This window comes from Rhinolophus sinicus, chromosome 3 (genome assembly GCF_057876585.1).
Source record: "Rhinolophus sinicus isolate RSI-liver-muscle chromosome 3, RSI-T2T, whole genome shotgun sequence".
Lineage (NCBI taxonomy): Eukaryota > Metazoa > Chordata > Mammalia > Chiroptera > Rhinolophidae > Rhinolophus > Rhinolophus sinicus.
In genome coordinates this window covers 85,745,706-85,764,554 of record NC_142503.1, presented here as the reverse complement: position 1 = coordinate 85,764,554, position 18,849 = coordinate 85,745,706, and the positions used below count along the sequence as shown (strand labels likewise).

General features: G+C 42.0%; 1 protein-coding gene across 5 annotated transcripts in view; it reads left to right on the top strand.

The window, feature by feature from the left end:
* Positions 1 to 15,677, top strand: part of ZNF608 (zinc finger protein 608) — a 104,508-nt gene extending 88,831 nt beyond the window's left edge. For 3 of the 5 annotated variants that reach the window (XM_019728034.3, XM_074328551.2, XM_019728032.3), the window contains 7 exons: positions 4,457 to 4,544; positions 5,033 to 7,487; positions 9,157 to 9,574; positions 10,181 to 10,353; positions 11,732 to 11,885; positions 13,777 to 13,858; positions 14,685 to 15,677. In XM_019728034.3, coding sequence (XP_019583593.1) covers positions 4,457 to 4,544; positions 5,033 to 7,487; positions 9,157 to 9,574; positions 10,181 to 10,353; positions 11,732 to 11,885; positions 13,777 to 13,858; positions 14,685 to 14,691 — 3,377 coding nt within the window. In that variant the 3' untranslated portion in view covers positions 14,692 to 15,677. Of the gene's footprint in view, positions 1 to 4,456; positions 4,545 to 5,032; positions 7,488 to 9,156; positions 9,575 to 10,180; positions 10,354 to 11,731; positions 11,886 to 13,776; positions 13,863 to 14,684 lie in introns of those variants that run through there. The other 2 variants (XM_074328550.2, XM_074328549.2) reach the window with 2 other exon arrangements.
* Positions 15,678 to 18,849: the final 3,172 nt, after the last annotated feature.

Genomic DNA, 18,849 nt, shown 5'->3' with positions numbered 1-18,849 from the left:
AACCAGGAGCAACTTTTTAACAAGATGACTGGAAAATAACAGGGCCATCCTGGGTGCTGGTGAGAGACCCTGTCAGGGATGAGGTCAACGGGACATACACACACCAAGTATTGAGGGCCTCGCATTATTTTCCTCATCTCGTAGCCATTGCATCCTTGGGGCTTTGGCCTACCATACGTCTCAGCTTTTAGTACCCTGTGACCTTCAGGTTTCTACTCTTAGTATTAACTTTCCTTCCATGTGACTAATTCTGATCCCCAAAGCAAGTCCCTCTTTGGTTGCCTCTCACGTGCCCAGCATGAGTCCTGTCAGATGAGGCCACAATTAGGATTATTGGTCTAGCGGCCTAGTCCCTTAAGCTTACCCTCTGAGCAGCGACTGTGGACAGGGCAGGCACTGTGAAAGTCTCATCCAGGGTCTAGTTTAATGTGATGGATTAAGGGGCCTACTCGGTAAGTATGGGTAAGTATGCAAACTATACTTACACTTCTGGATTATGGGGTATGCCTGTGTTGGCTCTGTTCGAAGTTTGCAGACTCTTGAAGTATAAAGATTGGCTGGAGTTCCAGCCAAAAGGATTGATTCCACAGCACCAAATAGGTACCTAGTGTATACCCTATAGATGCACAATAAATACTTAATGGGCCTGCCCATCTATGTCTCTGGGAACACTTCCCCACTAAGTATTGACAAGAGGAAATAATAGAACACTGTGACGGTGGAATCCTTATGAGACCTCAGGGCTCTTTTAGCTTGTAGATACCAGGCTCAGGTTATAAAACACAGACCATGTTCTTTCTTATTAAGTGTCCTGTAGGCAATACGCTTTATGGGAGATGCTTAGCTTCTGTATCAGTTTAGCTTCAGAGTTTAGCTTCTGTATCAGTTATTGAAGACAAAGCCTTAATACCAAGAGGAAAACCCTGTGTGGTGAGTGCACTCAAAACACCCCGTGCTCTCTTCAGCGGTGTCCTTACTTTATTGGTAACAATCTTCAGATATTTTTTTCAAATATAAAATGTTACAGGGCAGGCATTATTAACGTTTTGGGAAAGGGAGGATAATAAACCTGGTCAGATGCTTGAGAATATAAAGACGAAAAGGACTTTTGTTAAGTGTCCCCAGCACCTAGCTTATAGACTAGACGTTTGAAAGCATAAATGTGCATTAAAAGAAATATTAAATCTTCTTGGAACAAATGTACATACATTTATTTCCAATGTATGTAAAAAATCAAGTTAAGAAACATAACTATGCTCAGATTTATAGAATTCAAAATTGGTACTTTTAAAGGCCTAATTTTCATTTTGGGCATTTATTCCTGTAAAAAGTAGAGTCTGCGTTATATGACCATGGCTTACAAAGTGTTGAGGATCTTGAGGCTTCAGCAAAATGATAAACCATGTACATTTTTTTAGAGCAAAAACACCTTTATGCTTGGCCCCTCACAATAGGATGTTGTCTAAACACAGACTTCCTTTACAAAGAAACAAGACACTTTGTCGTTTATGAGAAGCATTCCTTTAAGCCTTCATTCCAACACAGAAAGGCAGATTTGGCTGTGTAAACATGTGCGTGTGTATAGTCGCATGCAAATTCTAGGCAGATATAAATACTCTGTGGCATTGTGAAGCGTCTTGTACATATAAAGAAAAATAGACACAGGCACACGTATTTAATTAGCACCGCGTGATGGAGACTGTTCAAAATCTCCCCGGGAATAGAGCATTTATCTTGAGCATTTTAAATGCAGAGGGCTTCTAGAAAAATAAAGCTGACATATTGACGCCCTTTGAAGTTGAAGAAGGACTTTAAGGATTTTTTTCCTCCCATGAGTGCTAATAATAACAATATCACTTGTACTTAGATAAGAGATCTGCTTGTGTGGCTTCTAGAAATAGTATCAGGCGATGTGAATAGTTTTACAGTGTGGAAGTTGCAACTGGACTTTAGCCTTTGTGGCAGCTTCAAACGGTATCTCCACATAATCGGGGATTTGCTTGTTTGGGGTCTCTTCCTTCTCGCCGGCTCCCAGATTTCCTTTGTCCTGTTTGGAGACAACGAATTCGGTTCGGAGCGGGTTGGAGTGCTACGGTGAGCTGCGCAGCGTGGGTCGTGGTGGTAAACTAGCACTGTCACGCAGATGTGGCTTTCATCGCACGGACAGGCCCTCGGTGATTTACCGAGCCGGGCAGCCCGTGCAGCCCACTCTGGCTGCGGGAACCCTGGCTTGGTGCGCACGACCCCGCCTCGCCCGCGGCCGCCGAAGCGCGGCTTCCTTCCTCCGCCAACCTCCTTTATCCGCAACCTCTACCTCGCTGCTCCAGGCCGCCGCCACCGGCCCAGCCAATCAGATGCGAGCATTCCCAGCAGGCGCCGACCAATCCGCAGCCAGCGTTTGCTGGAAATGCGAAACCCTTAGGGGAAAAGCAATAACAAAAGCCTTTCACTGCAGACAAATGTTAAGTGTCTGTGCAGACTTTTCCTGTTTTTAATTTTATTACTGCAAGAATGGAGGGTTTGTTGTTTCTTTCATGTTTCCTTTCAAGCAATTTTAATTATACATTTGTGCTACATCAGGGACTCTGGAACGCAGTGATTTAGCCTATTGCATCTAAAGCTAAAATGCAGTAACCTTCTGGCAGTACAGATATATTCCTGCACTGTAAATATAGCTGACATGCTAAAGAATTTTAAGCAGCTGCAAAGGTCTTTGACACCACACACAGTGCCCCAGAGAGCAGATGATGAGAAAACCAGCTCTGTTTTCCCCTTCCCCTCCTCTCCCACCCCCTCCCTTTTCCTGACGGGATGTGCTCATAAAGAATCCTTTCCTCCAATTGTTCTGTCTTGTGCAAATTTTGACCAAATACCTAATTACCATTGATTCTCATTCCAATATGAATTTTCATACTCAATGGTTTTAAAAAAAAAAAATTCCTGAGGGAATCAGAATGGAACCAGTCGTGACCTGAGGAGATGCTTGCTTCGTGCTCTGCTACTTGCTTTTCCCTCCCCTGCTTGAGGATTGCTACAGTGAGTAAATTCAGCTGTCACTTAAGTAATTGCAACATAGACCATATGGGAAACAATTTTTAAATCTCTTTTTGAGACTTCTGAAAGAAATCCTTCCTTCCCTACTACTTGAGTCCCAACCATTCTAATATTTTACCTGCTGTTAAAACGTTCCCAAGGAAATGAGTCTTACCTTGTGAGGTGCCCGTTATTATAAAGGAGTTCAATATAGGTTTTCTGTAAAATTCAAAATGGCAGTGAGCATGTAAGCAAACCAGCTAGAAATAGACTTTGAGTAATGTCCCTTGGTGTTCCCAAGAAAGAGTGCGGGCGTAGGTACAGAAGAGAAAACAAAGGCTCACTTAAATATTTCATTTCTTTACCCTAATATTTTATGTATGTCTCAAAATCTATTATAGGTCTGTGTATATATGTTTTAAAGAGTGATTTTTTTTTAAAAGGGCACTTGTCCTCTAGTGAAATAAAGAGGATGTTATATTTTGTTTCCCTGTGACATTTGGTATACTAAGTGCACTCAAGTTTAGTAATTCACAGATGCAGTGCTAAATTAAATTGTCTGTCTGCAAAGCAGTTGGGAAAAGCAGAATGGCTTGCAGGAAACAAGTGTGCTGGTTTGAGGTTTTTTTTTTCTAATCCTCTGTGGCAAATGCTTACTAAAGTTGATTCTAAAGATAACCCCAAGAGCAAACCTATTGTGCACATTTATTTTCTTAAGAGGGCTATTTTAGGAGTCCTTAATATGAAACAAGACCAAACAGTGAAACAGATACTGTACAAGGCTGATTCTTGTCTCACAAAGCCAATGAGGGGAGGATTAGGAAAAAGAGAAATTATAGCCGATTGTCTGCTACGTGGATTCCAGGCTCCTACTTCCCTAGCTCTATATCTGTTTTTGGACACCTACATAATTTTTTTCTAAATAAAAAACAAAATAAAAAACCCACCATTGTTTTATATTGTTGAATTGGAAACAAAACCGATTGCTTTCAGTCACCTTCTGGTTTAAGCACTGGTAACTGGCGCTTAGTTTTTGTTGGCTGCTTGCCAAACGAAAGCAATTATGTGTAATAATAGAAAAATTAAGAGGTGAGTGTTGCTATTTTACAGCAGGACATGGCAAAAACCATTTCCTTCTGTCAGCAGTATCTTGATTACACTCTCACACAAAGCCTTACCCTTTTGTACCTCATGCGCCTGAGTACACACACACACACACACACACACACACACACACACAATTTCCTGTGGGTTTTCATTTGAGGTCACTGAAACCAGAAAGAGGAAGAATGCAAACCACAGTTTTTGAAAGCAAATGAGAATAGAACTTTGCTGGTAAAAATAATAATAATAATAATAAATGAACTGGAAATAAGAGTAATCGGTGCTAATCGTGGTCTTCTTTCATTCCCTGCTCCTGCAGGTGTCCTAGTGGTCAATGTCACGTGGAGGAACAAAACTTACGTAGGGACCCTATTGGACTGCACCAAGCACGACTGGGCCCCTCCCAGGTATGCACAGAGCCTTTTATTTCAGGCTCTCTTCTCTCCTCCTTCCTCTCCTTCCCCCATCCTTTCTTTGCAAGGAAACTATATAGAGAAATGAATAATACATAAAATCTGCCTGTAATTGAAACCAAGCATAAGGGAAATGAGCAATTCAGGATCTAACGCAGTAAAATGCAGATGCTGGATTTCTTTCCTGCCAGGAGATCTCTACTCTCTGCCCCTTTTCTCTCTTCTTTGTTTTCTTCTTTTCTCAAAATGGGAATTTGAACTGGATTTGAAGCTGGCTACCTGAGCTGTTTTTCTTTGGCTTTCTGAGAAAGAATGTAAGCCGTTGGTAGCCTGTTCTTTTGCAGGCGTGAAAATTGTCCCTGGAAGAATAGGGTGTCTTTTCTTTATATGGGCCCAGCCCTCAAGCTGCTATTGTGTGCCTTGTGATTTTACCTAGCCCTTTTGGGGCTGCTCATTTTGATGTCTGTTACTTGCTTCCCTAGGTTCTGTGAGTCACCGACAAGTGACCTGGAGATGAGAGGGGGCCGGGGCCGAGGAAAGAGAGCAAGGTCTGCTGCAGCTGCCCCAGGCTCAGAGGCCAGCTTCACAGAGTCCAGAGGGCTGCAGAACAAGAACAGAGGGGGGGCCAATGGGAAAGGGAGGCGGGGAAGCCTCAATGCCAGTGGGCGAAGGACACCCCCAAATTGTGCTGCTGAGGACATCAAAGCCAGCCCCTCCTCCACCAACAAAAGGAAAAACAGGCCTCCTATGGAGCTAGACCTGAACTCCAGCTCTGAGGATAATAAGCCTGGGAAGCGTGTCCGCACAAATTCTAGAAGCACTCCCACCACCCCTCAAGGGAAACCAGAGACTACTTTTTTGGACCAAGGCTGCTCCTCTCCAGTGTTAATCGATTGTCCCCACCCAAACTGCAACAAAAAGTACAAGCACATTAACGGCCTGCGGTACCACCAGGCTCACGCACACTTAGACCCAGAAAACAAGCTGGAGTTTGAACCTGACAGCGAGGACAAGATCTCGGACTGCGAGGAGGCACTGAGTAACGTGGCGCTCGAATGCAGTGAGCCAAGCACAAGTGTGTCGGCTTACGACCAGGTGAAGGGGCCAGCATCCCCTGGCTCCGGGAACCCCCCTGGGACCCCCAAGGGAAAGAGGGAGCTGATGAGCAATGGCCCAGGTTCCGTTATCGGATCTAAAGCTGGGAAGAATTCTGGAAAAAAGAAAGGCCTTAACAATGAACTGAACAACCTCCCGGTCATCTCCAACATGACGGCCACCTTAGACAGTTGCTCAGCAGCAGATGGCAGTTTGGCTGCGGAAATGCCCAAACTGGAAGCAGAAGGATTAATTGACAAGAAAAATTTGGGAGAGAAGGAAAAGGGCAAAAAAGCCAACAATTGCAAAATGGACAAAAACCTCTCCAAACTGAAAACTGCGCGGCCCATCGCCCCTGCCCCAGCCCCGACCCCGCCACAACTGATCGCCATCCCCACTGCAGCCTTTACAAGCACCACAACGGGGACAATACCCGGACTGCCCTCCCTCACGACCACTGTTGTTCAGGCCACACCAAAGAGTCCTCCGTTAAAACCCATTCAACCAAAGCCCACAATTATGGGGGAGCCCATCACCGTGAACCCAGCTCTTGTGTCGCTCAAAGACAAGAAGAAAAAGGAGAAGCGAAAGCTAAAGGACAAAGAAGGGAAAGAGACGGGAAGCCCGAAAATGGATGCAAAGCTGAGCAAACTAGAGGACGCCAAGGGGGCTGGGAAAGATTTATCCGGGCATTTTTTAAAGGACCATCTCAGCAAGAATGAAGGGCTGGCTAATGGGCTGTCGGAGTCTCAGGAGAGCCGAATGGCCAGTATCAAAGCCGAGGCTGATAAGGTTTACACGTTCACAGACAATGCTCCCAGTCCTTCCATCGGGAGTGCCTCGAGAATGGAGTGCAACACGTTGGTGAACGGGCAGGCGCCCATGGCCCCACTGCATGTGTTGACGCAAAACGGGGCAGAGAGTTCTGCGGCCAAGACAAGCAGCCCCGCCTATTCGGACATATCTGATGCTGCTGATGATGGTGGTTCTGACAGTAGGTCAGAGGGCATGAGGTCAAAGGCCAGTTCCCCATCAGATATCCTTTCTAGTAAGGACGGTGTGGTAAAAGGGCATTCTTCGACTACAGCTCCATCATCTCAAATGAAAGAGTCCCACTCTCCCTATTACCATGGCTACGATCCTTATTATTCTCCAAGTTACATGCACCCTGGCCAGGTCGGCGCCCCTGCAGCTGGGAACGGTGGGAGCACGCAGGGAATGAAGATCAAGAAGGAGTCTGAGGAAGACGCAGAGAAGAAAGACAAGGCAGAGCAGCTAGATGCCAAGAGAGTGGACCATACTTCCACATCCTTGCAGCCTCAGCACCAGTCGGTGATCACACAGAGACACCCTGCCCTGGCTCAGTCACTTTATTATGGCCAGTATGCCTACGGGCTCTACATGGACCAGAAGTCTCTGATGGCCACCAGCCCTGCCTACAGACAGCAGTACGAGAAGTACTATGAGGACCAGAGGCTGGCAGAGCAGAAAATGGCCCAAACTGGGAGAGGAGACTGTGAAAGGAAAAATGAGCTCCCCTTGAAAGAGCTGGGCAAGGAGGACAGTAAACAGAAAAACATGCCGTCGGCCACAATCTCAAAAGCTCCCTCTACCCCGGAGCCTAACAAAAACCATTCTAAACTAGGGCCGTCAGTGCCTAATAAAACTGAGGAGACAGGTAAATCGCAGCTTCTCTCCAATCACCAGCAGCAGCTTCAGGCCGACAGCTTCAAAGCTAAGCAGATGGAAAACCACCAGCTTATTAAGGAGGCTGTAGAAATGAAATCTGTCATGGACTCTATGAAGCAGACAGGTGTAGACCCAACCTCGAGATTTAAACAAGTAAGATTGTGGAGCGTGGCCCCCACAGGGAGAGAGCAGTCTGAGACTTGTACATGTCTGGGCTTGATCTGGTTAGGCTTCACAGGAAATACACCAGGGGTTCACTAGGGTGGACTCCTCTTCTCTTAAAAAATATTTTAAAAGATTCTCTCAGGAGCTATTGTGTGCCTCTAACATGCACATTACTCACTATTTCCTTGTCATGTTGTGTAGTAAAAAGAACTGTGGACGTGTGCTTTTCGTGTTCCATGATGCCATTAACTAACCAAGAATCTGACTTGGACCCTGAACTTCTTACTGAGGCCAAAGTGAGGGAATTCTGCCCCAAGACCACTCAGTTCCCTCCTGACTTAACTCTGAGATTCTGAGTCTGATCTCTAAAACAGTGGTGGTTCTACATTTCCAAATTTCTGTTGGCATCTTTTAGGAATATTAAGGCTGGGTCCCTAAATTCACATTTCCCACTCATTTTTGAAATAAAACTTTAGTCCCAGATGTCTTTCACATGGTATCTGAGATGCCTGGGTCTCTGTTTTACACTCTGTGTTAAGTGCCCCAAAGCAGAGCTCAGTGCTGATCCCTTGTGAGGCGAGAGGAGATCTGGGTGGATGTGCCTCAAGCAACCATCCCAGAGCCTGAGGTTACTTAGATGTGCAAACACCTGTAAATCGGTCCCCATGAAGGCACACATGTGCTACCACTTTCTATCACGGCTCAGATATCCTGACTCCCTGCCGTCCCATGAGTATTAATTCTGGTATTTCCCAGCACCCCTGCCCCCCACCCCACTCCCATGCTTAGGTGCCCCCTGTGAGTCAGAGCAACAGAATCCTTTCTTAATGTTCATTTCTGCCCAAAAGTTGGACCTTAGGCCCAACTTTGAATGTTCACTTAGGACCTAGGTACCCAGTGGGTTTATATCATGAATGGGATGGGGGGCACAGAGGCCATTTAGGGTCCCAATCCCCCTGCTCTGGAGGCTGCCCCCTGAATCAGGCTGTGGCTTCACAGGGCTCTATTAGAACTTGGAGGAGCGGGGCTATGGATGGCTTTGTTTCCTGATAGAAGAGTCATAATGTGTGTTATTAATTTGAAATTTTATTCTGATTGAGGTGTGAACACATAATGAGGCGTAAGCCGACCTATTCAGCTTCAGCTGCAGATGAAGAACGTGTATTAGGAAACCAAAAGTCCCTCCCCCCACCCTGTGACGTTAATTGCTATGATAATTACTTAAATTTACTATTATTAGCTTGAGTTGGATTTTTAAAAAATTCTTTTTACCTATGTGAGATATCAAAAGGAAAATGAGAGTTAGATTAAATATATCTGAGGATGTTATTTAATGTTGAGAAGTGACGTTAAGGCCCCAGCTCTGAATTGCAGCAGCCCTGTGTTCGAAGCCCAGCACCACACTTGGGCAGCAGTGTGACCCTGGTGTTACTTGGAACTTTCACAGCTTTGGTTTTTGTCTTCAGTAAAGTGATCAATAATAATGCCTACCTCAGATATTACTGTTCTGTGAGAGGAGGTAAAGCTCTTCGCATAGCGTTAACACATGACTAAATGTTAACTTAGAAGTAATAGTAATGTGCCATCATGATGATTAATGGGTTTTTTGTTAAAATTGAAATTTTAAAGCAAATCTCTTTTTTTAAAAAAAAATCAGGACCCAGATTCAAGGACATGGCATCATTACGTATACCAGCCCAAATACCTGGATCAGCAAAAGTCAGAAGACCTTGACAGAGAAAAGAAATTAAAGGAGGACAGTCCCAGGAAAACGCCCAATAAAGACAGTGGCGTGCCCAGCCTTCCTGTGTCATTAACCAGCATTAAAGAGGAGCCCAAAGAGGCCAAGCGTCCTGATTCTCAATCCATGGAGGAGAACAAGCTGAAAAATGATGATCGAAAGACTCCTGTGAACTGGAAGGACTCTCGGGGAACAAGAGTGGCTGTCTCCTCACCCATGAGTCAGCATCAGTCCTACATACAGTACTTGCATGCTTATCCTTACCCACAGATGTATGACCCCAGCCACCCTGCATACCGGGCTGTTTCTCCCGTCCTAATGCACAGTTACCCTGGTACGTGTTGTGGGTTCTGACTATATTGGAGGGAAGAGGCTGTGTTCATATCTTAGTTATTCAAAACTCAGGATCAATTAGACCCTTCAAGAGTGACATTTGTTTTGCTTGTTTTTATGCTGATTAAAGTCCCAAAGATGAAACTAATTTAAGTTTTTTTTTTGTTTTTTTTGTTTTGTTTTGTTTTGTTTTTAAGGATGAAATGTTACGAGCCCTCAGCTATTATTTCCGTGGGCTCTGATGGGCTGCTATAACTGTTAGACTGATAGATACTTTATTGCCTATGAAAATATTCTAAGCACTTTCTGTCATAGTCATTATAGTTACCATTCCTTTCACTTAAGCGGACACATAAATGTATGAAATGGCTGTAAGCTCAATTCTGTTTATAACCTCCGTTGATCAGGATGAATTAACCGGGAGAAGAAAATTGGAGAACCTAGGGACAGTTTAATGATGATGTAGCCCATTCTTAATGTGATCCCCTATTTTAAGATCTGTGACTCTTGTCCCAAATTCATGTAATCCAAATGTTTTTTTTTTTTTTTTTTTTTTTTTTAAGATGAAACCCCGTAACTTGATGTGGCATTTGTTGTTTATCTGCAGGGGCCTATCTCTCTCCAGGATTTCATTATCCTGTTTATGGGAAGATGTCAGGGAGAGAAGAGGCAGAGAAAGTCAATACGAGCCCCAGCATCAACCCGAAAACGACCACTGAATCGAAAGCACTGGATTTGCTCCAGCAGCATGCCAACCAATACCGCAGCAAGTCTCCTGCCGTAAGTCTCCTTTTGTTACTATTGAAAAAGACTGCGTTTTGAGGGGAGAAAAAGGGACATGCTGGAGAACAGTCTTGAAATATCAATGGTTTTGGAACCCAGCTGTGATTTCTGGATGCCGTTTTATCCTAATACATAAAGAATGGAATGTTCAAAAGTAAGATGGTTTCATACATGAGGGGGGGAAATTGTTAAAGTGTGGATGGTGGTCCTAAGCTTTCCTGTTACAAAATCGACTACACCTTGCCTACCCAGGAGAATGCTTCTTAGGTGGACATTTAAATTCATCGGAACCGACTTTCCGTGTGAAATATTTCTGATGTAAGATATTTTGATGCAGTCGTGTGCCAGAGTGAGTCATTTGGCTAAGGAGTGGTGGCTGCATCTGCTGTGTTTTTGTCTTTGACTCACTGTCATGTCCTTAAAACTCCACTGAAGTAATACCAACGTGTGTCTTTGTGAAAGATGGCTCTACCACCACCCAGCAACCACCCGCATCCCGCCCCACCCAAGGACAACTGCTAGTCCTAGAGAGTGTTGTGAAGAGAGACCAAAGAAAGGATGTGGTTCTTGGCAAGAAAAAGAAGTTTGGAATAAATTAAAATATAGAGTCTGTGATTTGAATGAGTCCACCGGGACTCTGTAAAGAAACTAGAAAAGATGATTTATGAATCTTTTTCTGTGAGCACTCCTAGTGCGATTTTTTTCAAGGGAGAAAATGAACTTTGGTGAAAGGGTGGTGAAGTTCTAGTGGGTAGAAATGTATCAAAAACGCACGATCCTTAACCAAATTATGATTTGGGAGAACTAGCGCTCCTCTGAGTGTTCAAAAATGGAGAGATTCTGGAATGCTTTTGGAGGCAGACGGCAGCGATTTTTCTCTACGTGATACTGGCATAAATATTAGGATATGTGTTTTCAGTGGAACAAAATAGATAAAAGTGTTTAAAATTATGAGATAGGTTCTCTCCGCAATGTAAGTAAAACAGAGGGGTAATCAGAAAACTTGACCTTAAATCTCAACAACGACTTCTTTTCCTTGATCCCTATGTTAAAATTGTTTTGGGGAAGAAACTGGGTAGATTCTAAACCTGCAGTTAAGACTGAATAGAGAGAGAGAGAAGTCTTCTTATTTCAGTCGTTTGAGGAAAACATTAATACTCCATTTGGGTGAACCACGTCTTTAGTGTTGACTTAATTCCAACTGAAACAGAAACAGAAGCATTTTTTTTTAAATGATGTTCCACTAATAAGGAATTTTACGTATCTATGCATTTACTTTTTAATAAACCCTTTGCTGAAGGGACAGAGGTGGTTTAGTACTCCTATTAGTAGTTGTCGGAGGACTAAGGGGGGAAATCTCTCTTTTCTGTTGCAGCCAGTGGAGAAGGCTACAGCTGAGCGGGAACGGGAAGCAGAGAGGGAGAGAGACCGGCACTCCCCCTTTGGCCAGCGTCACCTGCATACACATCACCACACCCATGTTGGCATGGGTTACCCACTAATCCCTGGTCAATATGACCCTTTTCAAGGTCAGCAGCTCTATGGTTATTGTGCCTTTGTTCATTCTGCTTTGGAAAACAATTGCCCAAACTACCTTTCATGTCTTAAAATAAAAATACTGAGCTTTGAGTTAACAGTAGCTCTGGGGAGGGTTTTGAACACTGGCTTCCTAGTATTTCCTAGTGGCACAAGTAAGGCTGTTCCCACAGCTTTGTATGCTACTGAGACAGAGACATGAAATGGCTACCACTTAATAACTGTCACTTGTTGATGTTATCGGCGGCTTACTGTTATCTCACAGACGGAGGGTGGCGGCCAGTGTCTGGGGCACCGAGTTTAACAATCAGAAGATCAGATAGCTACTTCAGGGAAATTGTGGAGAAAAGGGAGGCATGGTGGGAGGCTTTGGTGAAATTACTTGTCCTGGTTTGTGCAGGCCTTTTAAGCTGCTCTTTTCCCGTGGAGGTAATGGGAGTAACATGGTAAGGCTTAACACTTTTTATAACCTAATCCAGGGCCTCGGAAGCCCTTCACTGCTGTGACTCTTTCACTAATGATGGAGGGACATCTGTTAAAAACCCATAGAATTAACATGAGGGAGGCTTCAGTTCGTGGTGTTTTAGTTGAGCACGTGCCATTTTTCCTGCCTCTGTCACCTTCCCGCGGGTAGGCACTGGCACCGTCTCTACCAACAGGTCACTTGCTAGGCTCTTGCTGTCTTAGTTCAGGTTGCCCTAACAAAATTCCACAGTCTCTATGGCTTTAAACAATAGAAATTGATTTTCTCATAGTTCTGGAGGCTGGGAGCCTGAGATTAAGATGCCAACATCGTTGGTTTCTGGTGAAAGCTCTCTTTCTGGCTTACGGGCAGCTGCCATCTCGCTGAGTGTTCATTTGACCTCTTCTCTGTGCTCATCAGGGAGGGAAGGAGGGAGTGAGGGAAGGAGAGAGTTACTCTTTGATGTTTCTCCTTATAGAGACACAAATCCTGTTGGATCAGGGCCCCACCCATATGACCGCATTTAATCTTAATTATTTCCTTATAGGTCCTGTCTCCAAATAAAGTCACATTGGGGGGATATTGCTTCTACAGGGATTTGGGAAGGACACAATTCCATCCATAGCACTTGCTAAGTTGCTTTTTACTGTGCTGTGTGAATACAAGATGATATATTTGAAGGTACTTCCAAAAGTGAAAAGTGCTACAGATGTGAAATGGTCATTTTATTTATTCAACTCATGTTACTCGGTGTCAACTAGTGATGTTAAAAGAGAACACAAAGGACACAGATGGAGAGAGTAATCTTCCCTAGGTTTGCGTTTGTTTCCTGTATTTTTTCCCAGGGTTGTTTTCTGTAGAATTAAAAAGAATTTTTTGTTTGTTTGTTTTTGTTTTTTGCAACTTCATGCCATTTGGAGCCATTACATTCTCTGTTACCTTTCTCTTGGTAAAAGTTAAGACAGTTTCTAAGTTTGGTTCACTGGTTCCATGTACCTTATGGGAGCATTGTGTTTGATCACGGGAATATGTTAAAGTGATAACAATTATTATGAAAGTATTGTATTCTAAGTAAATAGCATGTCGCTTCTATAATTTGCAGTGACTTTCGATTCCTGTTGTTACCTGGTACTTATTATTTCTCCTGGGCTTTCTATTCAGGAATACATGCAAACCATTTAGCACCACGCAGAGCCAGAGAGATGGAATGCTGTATTCTCTTTGAATAGCTATTCAGAAAACCACATAAAGGAATAGATACTGCTTAGACCAAGTGGTTTGTACTCTGTCCTTGCTGCATTAAACATTTCATGTGTGTGTTTAGGAAAGGACTTATTGCATCTGCAGCCCTTCACCACTGAGCTTGGATCTACTCTAATGTTTCTGAATGTCACAGAAACCCTGCATTTTTTCCCCATTAGGCTTGACCTCTGCTGCCCTCGTTGCCTCTCAGCAGGTGGCTGCCCAAGCATCTGCATCAGGAATGTTTCCTGCACAAAGAAGGTAAATATCCTCCACCTTTGGAATCGGGTTTTTAGATAGAGTTATCTTAATGGGTTGGGGAAAGCAAATATAGGTGTTTTAGACCAAAAACTGAAGTCCTAGGGTTTTATATTATTGTAATGAATGTGCTTTTATGCCACTACGTTTCACATGCAACTTCTATACCATGAACCTCGTTTCTGTAGCTGTAATGTATATTAGTAATTAACTTACCAGTTTGTTAAACAGTTGGAAAATTTCTTAGATTATCCTCCTAGCTGTGTTCAAGTATTCATTGTGACTCCCTTTGTGGTATTATGTTTAAAAATAGTCACAAATGGAGAAATTTATTTATTTTTTTAAAATTTTATTGGGGAATATTGGGGAACCGTGTGTTTCTCCAGGGCCCATCAGCTCCAAGTCATTGTCTTTCAATCTAGTTGTGGAGGGCGCAGCTCAGTTCCAAGTCCAGTCGCCGTTTGCAATCTTTAGTTGCGGGGGAGGGGCGCAGCCCACCATCCCATGCAGGAATTGAACCGGCAACCTTGTTGTTGAGAGCTTGCGCTCTTAACCAACGGAGCCATCCAGCTGCACCCGAAATTTATTTTCTTAATGCTAAAGATAATGTTTGTTCTTTGTTATTTTTAATTATCCCTCAAGTTGTTTTAAAAAGGAAAATTATTTTTTTCGCAATGTATACCATTATCCTTGTGTTCATTCACTTTCTGTGGAATTGGATTCCATGAATTGAATAGAACTAAAATAAGCCTATCAATCTTATGGTTTTCATATTTTAAGTGTCAAATGTGGATAGAACTCAATGCTAAGGTTTTCTTTTCTTTTGCAGAGAATAACAAGATTGGAAATGTATGTTGTCATGTGACTGGATCACATGGGGAAGCGCTTTATACAGACATCAGTTCCATGGTGTTAATTTGAAATGCCTTAATGGCAGGCAAAAACCAGTCATTTCATTTTTGTAAATTACAGATTTTATCACAGAGTAACAAATGTTGCTGTAATTAAACTTCTGTTTTATATATATATACGTATACATATATGTATATATACATATATATATATATATATATTCTTTACTTTTTGTATCAGTAACCAGGCTCGCACACACAGGGTCTGCTGCCAAGTTGCAAACCACTCAGTAAAGGAAATAAAAGTGTATCTGTCATGTTAAAAAGTGTTAGCCACAAAAGGCTGCTTACTTTCTTTTTTTTTTCCTTTTAAATTGTAAATAAATAATGTTATGTATCAGTGTGCCTGAACTTTGCATATCCTTCATATATTTCCCATAAGCCCCTCAGAAAGGCTAACTGTGATGATGACACTTGGTACAATTTAGATGTCTATTTGGTGGCTCCTGTTAAAGACGCATCAGTGTAAAATGTTCCTGTAGTCACTGTTTGTACTTGTGTATTGTGGAAAAAAATGCTTTTGGAAGGCATGGGGTTGCCAGTACCACAAAAACTGTGTTGTACATAATGTAAAGATTAAAATGGGGAAATAATGAGCATCTGTGAATAATGAGGTGTCATTTTTTGATAATCTTGAATGGCAAATAACCCAATAGCCTGCATACCAGAGACATCTGTGATTGTTCTATTACTTGAATAGTCCTGCAGTCCTTTTTTTTTTTTTTTTTTTTTTTCATGTTTACAATTATCCAGTTTTAGAAGAGAGAGACTTTAACGCCATTGCCTGGTTACTTGTTTTATGCTGTAATCTAGTTTATTTTATGTAAAATGTATATTGAATGCTTTCCTTTTTTATACCTGCCTTAAATAATTTGGCAATCAGAATTAAAAAAGTTTTTTTTTTTTTATAATGGCTTCTTGTCTGTCTCATATTATTTCCAGCTGACTGGTAGTGATTCTAATTTTCAAAGAAAAGTTTCCTAATACTATGAATGTCCAATACATAAGATACAGCATACAGATAATAACTTTCCTTATATGATATGCAGGTATAACTACTAAATAGTGTATTTAATTCGGTGGGTATATGCATATTTGCAGGGTATTTACTCCAAATATGGAGCATGATATTACTGCAAATAGGTAGATACAGGTTTCTTTGATATGGATTGATATTCCAAAGGTATAAATTTTGTAACGTGGGTGGACAATAGATAAAGTGTATAAAAAGTCAGTCAGTTAGCCATTTATTTGACTTGTCATTAAATTGTTTCACTTAGAATATTTTGTCAGATGTACAGAACTGACTGTTTCCTCATGTTCTCCCTCCCCTCCTTCCTTCCAACAAATACTTATTGAGCACCTACTTTATCCCAGGCATTGTGAGGTGCTGGGGTATAGCAATGAGCAAAGCATACAAAAATTCCTGTCCTCATAGAGTTTGCATTTTCTAATAGGTGAGGTAAACATAATAAAATACATAATATACAGAGTATAGCAGGTCCTCGAATGATGACATGTCATTCAACTTCTTTTCATTATGTCGTTGATTAGATGCTGTAGTAACTTCTATCAATTGGCCTGTGGTAAAACTGGTTTCCTTATATGTCATTTCGCTTAAAGTAACAGAACCTGTTGACAACGTTGAGTGAGGACTTTGTGTGTATTTGCCGGTTGGTAAATGCTATGGGGAAAGATAAACATGGGAGTGAGCCTAGCTGACTGTGTGGGAGTCTGCAACTGTAAATAGAGTGATGTGGGAGGCTTCACTAACAGAGAGAGGAGGAAGGGACGCGTGCACATATGTGGGGGCAAAGCACTGCAGAGAGGGAAAGCAAGAGCAAAACCTTCAAATAGGGGTGTGCTTCCTGTGTTTGGATTGGTTGATTTCAGTGCTTCATTCCAGCTGTAAGTTTTTATGATTTAACTATAATTGCTAATGACAGTTTTACCACTTGGTTTTCTAAAAAGTTCTTTAAGTTGACAAAATTTGTCTTGGTATAATTTGCTTAGTTCCCCTACTTAGAGGCCTGTGTTTCACAAATGAAGAGATTTTTGCAATCAAAAAGAAATGTTTCCTCCGCTTTTGGAAAACCACCAAGTGTTGCTTTTGCTGCGTGCCTTACGGGTTTAGTCCTTGTTCTTAATAGATTTCAATAGGAGAATCTCAATTTTCAGTTTGTTTTTCTTTTGAATTTCATTCGTGTTGTAATTTATTAAAGAAAAAAACAACACTGTGTTTATTGCTACACTTTAAGAATCTTTCACATACTTTCATCATTTTTTAAGTTATCAAATTTTTTCAGTTCTTAGATCATATCCAGATGTACCCTTGAAGACTAGTTGGGATTGGTCTTAGACCAGTTAAACGAGTATGTTTCCCTTGTTCAGAATATGGTGTAAGGTATTTCTGTTGGTTGTCTGCATGCGGAACTGACCGAATAATTCAATTGTGGAAACACAGGAGCAGAACTAAGGTCAATTTACATTTTCACCAGCTGAATTTTTGTGTTCCTCTTGGTAAGTAGGCGATACAGTGGATTCCTGTTGACTTTGCTGCTTTTAGTAATAAGTGTTTTTTAAAATCTTATGGAAGGCAGTTTTGCCTTAGCTGCAAAGTGACTGGATGTGTGCTTATTATATACTAGGCTCGTAATCACTTCTAGTTAGGTACCTAAATAGATAGGGTATAAATAGGTGCATCAGACTGTGCTTCACCCTGCTCCCGTAATAAACAGGAATGCTGGTAAATATAGAGAGATACATGACCAAAAGCACAATGCGATTTGAATAGTCTCTCCCCTTAGGCTTTTACTGGACCGTTTTTCATGACTGGTTTACGTTAATCACTCAATGAAGTTTTGTTTCTTCCTCTTACTGTTACAGTGTTGTTTTTGCTGATGACAACATGAGTTGCCAAAGGCCAGAGCTTGTTTATATTATGTGTGCCATTTCTCTAGCTGAGTACATAGTCACTACTGAATGGTAAATTAAAGATTCCCAAAAGACAAGCATGCTTGGCTCCATTATATTACTATGATGAATCTGCCATTAATACGGTTCTAATTGTTTTACTTTTATAGACATAAAATCAGTCCCCTTAGCGACTAATAATAAGGTTTATTGATTTTACTAAACATTATTCATTCCAGGCCTGCTCATATCAGCTTGTCCTCAACATATGCAAAGAGCCTGCAGTGCTGACATACTGCAAATTAACTTCATGGCAAAACGAGACTGGAGAGTTGTTTACAGCTGTGGTCCCATTGAACACAGAATATTAAAAACAAGGTAATAGGCGCCATATAGAACCATTTGTTCCTAGATTAGGATCTCTGATGGCTTTTTCATGGAAACTTGCCATTGATGTTCAGCCCAGGTCATTAACAGTTGCAGAGTAAAAAGGCTGGCCTTATATATTCACACTGGCTGTGACCCTGATTTAGTGTGGTTTCAGCCCGAGTCTGAGAGTAACCGGCATGAATAGCTCTGATTGATACAGGATAAAACAGCAGTTTAAATGATAATTACTGGTCATTTCATTCCCTCCCTGACTCTGAAAAAGAGACAAGACAGGCAGTACCATTTCTTATCCTTTTGTCACCAACCACAGCCATCCAGTCCCTGCTTCCTGCAGAAGCCTGAGTCACATACATGTTGTTTGCTTTCAGTTAACGTTAGAGAAGAAAACAAAGCGAAGCCCACTATGAGGTGTACTTCTGTCATGGATGATTTTTTTTCTTTTAATTAACAAAATTGCTCTCTAAAGCAGAGGTTCCCAACCTCTACACCACTAACATTTTAGACCAGACCCTTTGTTGGGGGGAAGGGTGGGGAACTGTCCTGTGCATTGTAGGATGTTTAGCTTTGTAGGATATTTAGCTGTCCTCTACGCACCAGATGCCAGTAGCAACTTCTAATCACACCCCCTACCCCAAATTGTGACAACCAAATGATCATAGGAAATTCAGATCTCCTGCCTGGCCCTCGTCCCACACATACACTGCTGCTTTCTCGTTCTTTGTTTCTTTAGAAGACATGAAGGACTTCAGAGTTCCTGGTAATTCCATTAAAATATATCAT